Source organism: Zeus faber (assembly GCF_960531495.2).
Source record: "Zeus faber genome assembly, chromosome: 22".
Taxonomy (NCBI): domain Eukaryota; kingdom Metazoa; phylum Chordata; class Actinopteri; order Zeiformes; family Zeidae; genus Zeus; species Zeus faber.
The window spans coordinates 15,872,725-15,879,488 of NC_137209.1; the positions used below are offsets into that span (position 1 = coordinate 15,872,725).

The 6,764-nt window shown below is 49.7% G+C and overlaps 1 protein-coding gene across 1 annotated transcript in view; it reads right to left on the reverse strand.

The window, feature by feature from the left end:
• The window catches only part of pde5ab (phosphodiesterase 5A, cGMP-specific, b), a gene marked incomplete at both ends in the record, with an annotated part of 43,033 nt that extends 40,212 nt beyond the window's left edge, over positions 1-2,821 (reverse strand). Inside the window, one exon of the mRNA XM_080022957.1 lies at positions 2,757-2,821. Coding sequence (XP_079879083.1) covers positions 2,757-2,821 — 65 coding nt within the window. The remainder of the gene's footprint in view (positions 1-2,756) is intronic.
• Between the last annotated feature and the right edge of the window lie 3,943 nt (positions 2,822-6,764).

Consider the following 6,764-nt stretch of genomic DNA (forward strand, 5'->3'; position numbering starts at 1 on the left):
TTGACCTGTTGGACCACATGGACACACACATTAAGAAGCTGGTGGTGATAAGTTTCTCACGAGCAAAGCCCTCACTGAGGCTGTGCTGTAAACGGATATAAATGATTGGAAGGAACATTTCAATAACAACATCTGGGATGTAGTGAACATATCCCGTAACTTCACGTAGAATTATGAGGTTATAATACTTTGAATATGCACGGTGTGTGTGCGTGTGTGTGTGTGTGTGTGTGTGCGTGCGTGTGTGCGTGTTTGTGTGTGTGCGCGTGAGTGAGTCCGTGCGTGCGCGCTGAGGCCCATAAGGTGTCTGACACAGTTGTTTAGCAGAGCAAATTAAATGTGTGTGAGTGTTTCAGAGAGGGGATGCTGCTCGCTTGCATGTGAACGGCAAATCTGATGTGATTACATGGGAGCTCTTTAATCAACCAGCACATTGTCCAATCAACACACGTGATATTACAGCGGGCACACACACACACACACACACACACACACACACACACGCGCGCTATAAGAGGCAAATCGAGCAAATTTATTTAAACGTATATTTAATTTTGCTCCACGCTGTAACTCCTAAACCAACCGGATTCCTGGAGCGCCGCCCATTTCCACCTGAAACAGACGCTGACTGGATCCTCCGTCCGTTTTGGAATTTCGCCCGCCCTGAACACAGGCTCTACTTTCTGTTTTGGTCCTCCGAACCGTCGGGTCACAACTGGTTGCTGTTGTTGTGGGGGAGGCCAATTTGACCAAATCAGTCGTAACCCATGGCGCCCACCGTCAGATCATCGCCCAGTTTGGTGTCCGTGCACAGGCTGGTACCGATGTCTGAAGCAACGCGCAAAACGTGGCTTCTCTCTGCCAATGGGCGGCGCTATAACCAATATCGACTGTATGACTGTAAACAGAAATATTCAGCAATAGTCAGCGTTTACCCAATTCTGTTCAGTTTAATTGGGGCACACCATCGTCTTTGCACGATGCCCCGATAATATCTGAGAGGAAGTAAAGAAGTTTTGCTATGAACAGTTGTCAATGACGGGAACCCACATTTTGAAGATGACCTGAACCCATGCTTTAACTCCACTGTGAGTCTTAAAGTCTTAAAGTCGTTTTTTTAACAGCCACGGGAGACCCCACTGAATCCATACATCTGCACCAATTAAATATAAATATGCGTAAATATTGTGTGTGTGTGTGTGTGTGTGTGTGTGTGTGTGTGCGCCTGCTCGCAACTTTGCTTCCATTTTGTCACCAAAAAGGCACGACTGCACAAAACACGCCGAGCGGGATTTCCCACATTTGTTCCAGCGGCTTTTATGCAAAGGCGGAGGCGGCCGCCCCGCCACAAAGGCCCTCAGAAACAAAACTTTGTGGGGTTGCCGTGGCGATACAAGTGGTGGATTGGCCCCGAGTGGGTCCCTCGCTACTTCAACCAGATAAACACCAGCCGAGGAGGATCTAAAGATAGGCCGCCGCTCGGAATCGCAGGCCAGATTTTGGGAGCCCTCAAACCCGTCAGACGTCTCTCTCGCATTTGAGCTAAATCAACGGAGACATTTTGGAGATTTGTTTTTTGGGAGGATGCGTTCGAACCAAGAACACGCTTTCCAGGAGTTGAACGGCTCCGCAAGCTGCCCAAGCACGATAAAGCTTCACGGTATCAACTCGTTGGCCTGCAGTGGTGGGAAGTAACAAAGTACACGCACTTTGTTCATTTATATAACATTTATATTTGGTTTCAGAGCCTTTAGACTTTCACTCTGCTACTTTTCAAAGCAAATGTCCTCACCTTGTACTCCATTAAACTGCTAACACATTTGTGTTATTTTAGTTAAAAAACAGGATTAACATCTACATTGGTTATATACGGTATATCAAACGAAAAAGAAAAATCGAGGGTTCCTCGTGGAGGATTCATTACCGATTCCGTCACGATTTTTTTTGTTTTGTTTTGTTTTGGGTAAAATTGTCATCAGAATATGCACGAGCACTCACCTGCAGAGAGAGAAAGGTCAAATCAATCCAAGTAGGTACTGTGTTCCCTGTTGTAAGCGCTGTTATTATCAGGGGCACGTGTTGTGATGAGGGCTTCACATTTACATGAAGCGCATGTACTTTTGCAAACACCATGACTGAGACACGTAAATGGGGCACTTCCACCGGGTACACGTTTGTACTTCTTGCACCGCTGCTGGCCTGTGCACAAGTACTTGCAGGAGTGAGAAATTCACACACAGGCGCGCGCGCACACACACACACACACACACACACACACACACACACACTCGGAAAAGGCTATGGCTTCATTTATGAATTTATTCATTTATGGAGCGGCGGGTAATTGCGTCGGAAAAGGACCCACTCCACTGAGAATTAAGAGACATCCCTGACAGCAGTAACAGTTAATGATTGAAGGGCCCCTGCTGAACTCCCCGCACTTACCAGTTGTGCAAATAATAGCGCGCAACCGGGAGGAAACGCGTTAGAAAGGAGATTACGTTCAGAGGAAAAAGACGCTCTCCGACGCTTGAGGTGTGTGTGTGTGTGTGTGTGTGTGTGTGTGTGCGTGCGTGCGTGTGTGTGTTCTGTCAACTGACAGAACGGATGCAACCTGGCACCCGTGAATGAATTGAAAGAGAAACAAAAGTTTGCGAGGGCTCGCAACACACACACACACACACACACACACACACACACACACACACACGCAAACACGCACCCGGTTCAACGAGCGGCGCGCCGTCCGAGTTTACCGTGAAGCCTTCCTGGTGAAGTAGGAGTGGGAGAACTCGAAGTGGTCGTCCAGCCAAGCCTCCATCCTCTCGCATTCGGCGGAGTAGCGATCCTCCTCCATGGCCCGCTATCCACATAAAGGATCGATGGGCTTTCTGGAGCTGGAAGAGCTTGGGAGTGTGGGAGCGATCGATCCGATCAGGCGCTTCCTGCACCGGGAGCGCATACTGCCCGAGAGTGACAGCGCTGCAACATCGCCCCCTCTACTCCCTCTCTCCCTCTCCCCGCTCTGTTTCTCTCCACCCTCTCCACTCCCTCTCTCTCTCTCTCTCTCTCTCTCTCTCTCCCCCCGTTTCTGTCTCTCAGTCTCTCTAGTCGCACATCACCTTGAACCGATCATCATCATCATCATCATCATCATCACCATCATCATCACCATCGTCGTCATCGTCGTCACCATCGTCACCACTGATGGGCCTAATGGCTCTGTCTGCGGACGCGCGTTGCGTGGGGCCCCCGCGAGTGGTGTTCGCTTACCAGCAGATGGCCACTGCCCCCCCCCACCCCCACCCCCACCCCCACCCGACCCCACGATAGAGTGACGGCCCCCCAACACACACACACACACACACACACACACACACACACACACAAAGACACAAGTCCCCTTCCCATATATATCCTCTAAAGTATCAATAATTTTATTTAACAAAATAATCTTCCAGATCACCACTTCACATCCCTGGGGCACACAAACATGCGCACGTGCACATTGACGACTCCGACATTCGGGGCCGGTTTCTGCCTTCACCTCTGAGCTCGTGTCTGAGATCCCTGCGAGCGGACTTTGCCCTCCTCCTCCTCCTCCTCCTCCTCCTCCTCCTCCTCCTCCTCCTGGAGCCACTCGGTAAACAAGCCTCTCAAACACCACGTCCCGGGCAAGGCTGTGACTTTGGTTTGAGGAGTGGGGGGGGGGGCGGTGACGGAGAACGTGTTGCCGTCACGGGCGGAGCTTGCTTCGTGACAAAAGGCAACCGGGTAAAATAAAGTCGCCGACTTCGAGAAAAACAAAAAAAAACACACTGTTTTGGCGCAGCGAACCGCGGGGCCACCCATCGCTGGTGCGCCATGGGCAGGGTCGGGACCGTCAGAGAGGGAGCGATCGATTCAAAATGATGTAGTTATGTTTACAATCATATACTGAGGGGGAAAACTCTGTTTTTCCTGGGAAGGGAGTGGTCTGGACCCACCCCCCCTGTCCCCTGTGTGATTTCTGCCCTGGATCAGGGTGGAGGGCGGCGGGTTGGAGAGGAAAAAAATGGGCCCCGGCCAATCCATACCCGTAGCCCGTGTACGCAACGTAAAACAATACCCAAAAACCTTAAAAGGGCTCAGAAGGAAGGTCTACGTTCATGGCATGGCAATAGCCACAGCTGGCCCAGCTGTTGTAGTTGAAAACCCTTTCAGCGCGGGAGATAAAGATCTTCCGTCCTTGTCCAACATCACCCTGGACCTCGCGCGCAAAGGCTTTTCTGTTTGTGAGCGGGGGCCGTGTTTAATGGCCTCCCTCCATTTTGAAAAACGTTTGAGACGAGGCAGAAGTATGCCTGCGCAGCATCAGAACCGAGCGCCGGGCTCACGAGGAAGAGGTCTCGCATGAGAGAGAGAGAGAGAGAGAGAGAGAGAGAGAGAGCGGGCGGGCGAGCGAGCGAGCGAGCGAGCGAGCGGGAGAGAAACTGAAAAAGGCTATTTCCCTGGGAATACACAAAATTTGTCACGTGCGACATAAAGTGTCACAGTGCAAATAGACACAGTCCTTGGAAGGATTTTGTCCGTCCTACGGGCGCTCTATGTGTATATATTTTTTTAAATACACAAACTCAACTGAAAGTTTTCAGGGGAATTTCCAAACGTTGCATGGGTAGGAAGCTCTCCGATTATTCATAGTTTCTTGGGACAATAAGGAATGAATCGAAGCTCATGCGATGTACAGAGTTCTGGCGAGAAACAAACCCTCGGATGTTTTTGTTGTTTTTTTTTAAGCCATCCTCATAAACGAGCGAGCTGCAATCACAGAGTTTGGGGCGTTGCGGGGGCAACATTTCCACCCGAGAGGCCTCCTTGTATCCCAGCAATCACTCCGCAGGCGAGAGTAAATGCTTTCAAGGAGGTACTGTAAGCCGCTACGCCCGCACCAGAAACCGGCAGGGTGATTGCCGCGCGTTCTCGGCGGCGGAGGGGGAATTCAAGGTCGAAAATCATGACGGGCGAAGGAGGCCTATCCGAGGACGGGGGCTCGGATTCGCCGAAACTTTCGCCTTCTAGCCGGAGCAGAAAGACCGCGTCGCATCGAAAACCGTAAACGGAGATGATGTGCGATCGCCACCTGGGGTGAATGGGAGGGCGCGTGATCCTTGCGACTTTTTGATCCCTTGCGGCCCATTGTGTGGCCCATTGCATCCAGGCAGAACGCACGCAAAATGTGTACCCTGCTCGCGCCTACCACAAATCTGAGGTGACAACGGTCTCTTTCCCTCTCTCACTTATATCCCCATATTGGACACTGGCTTTAGAAAATGTTGTCTTGGTCTGGGAATGCTTTCAGGCACCCTCCCTTGTCCGTCTTGCCTGAGAGATGCTTGTCTGGATTCATGCTAGTAATGGCCCCCATAGTTCTTAAAAAGGGGGTGTTCCCATCTGGGAAACATCGACCAAGGTAAGCAAGGTAATGGGTATAAATTTCCTGCGGTATTTAATTGTATGGCACTGTCAGCGACCTCACCCTGACCTCAATCATTTGTGAGGACAGACAGATAGATTACCGATCCCGTGGGCTATTTAGGCCTCAAGTAGCTTATACGACACATACAACACACCAGTAAACACAAGAATATAAGAATAAAAACACAAGAATAAAAATACAAGAATAAAAACACAGCAGTGAACTGAGTCCAGCCACCGGAACTACGACAGAAAGCCATCCCTATGAGAGAGTACTGTATATGCTAATGGGGGTAGTGCAAACTACTGTTACTCCTGTTAAGGTGCTTAACAGTACAGGTAGTGCAAATGTAAGGTGATTCAAAAGGTCAAAACAGTGCAACAATAATGATTACTGTGGGTAATATGAAATACTAATTGAAGATTAATACATCAACAAATACATAAGAGAAAAGAAAAAGATAGATAAGAGAAGAATCATTGTGTCGGCGTTGCCTTTGAATGAGACTTTTTTTATCGACATAGAGAGGCGGGCACGCCTCACGGAGGCCGCCATGTTGCACCACCATGTTTCTTCTACAGTAGCCCATAAGGTACAAACCAAACATTGGCTCTAGAGAGGGCCTTTGGCGTTTTTCGCGGCCACCGTCTCTTCCACGGAGGCCGCCATGTTGCACCGCCACGGGGAGGGGTCTCACTGCTAGACGCCACTACCTTCTACACGCTGCACCTTTAAGGGGAAATACACTTAAAAGTGGCAAAATGTATACTTTTAGTACACTTCAAGACTACTTGCACAAATACTATGAGTGTACTACTACTGTTTAAAGTGTACTTCAAAGTAAACTGTTGGGTACGTAGTGCATATGTGTACGTCAGTTTTTTTTTTATATCAAAAGACGATGAGGCAAAAGAACCAGAGGAGAAACAGCATTTCATTCTGCTGTTTTGTACCTGGCCGTCACAGGTGTGTGTGTGTGTGTGTGTGTGTGTGTGTGTGTGTGCGTGTGTGTGTGTGTGTGTGTGTGTGTTGCTCAACTGCTGTTTGTGTGTTCATGTGAGCGCATGCATGTGCTTATGACCAAGCACTTATGTGAACGCATGTATGTGGAAAATTCACCCAGTGGAACCACCCCAGCGGTGGCGTGGAAACACACTCATTAGAGTGTGTGTGCGGGACCGTGAGTGTGTGTGGTGTGCGCGTGCCTGCGTGTGTGTGTCCCCTTGTTGGTTAGATAACCAAACAACATCTGAACTCAGCCCTGGGGGCATTACACACATACGGGGTGCGCGCACACACACACACA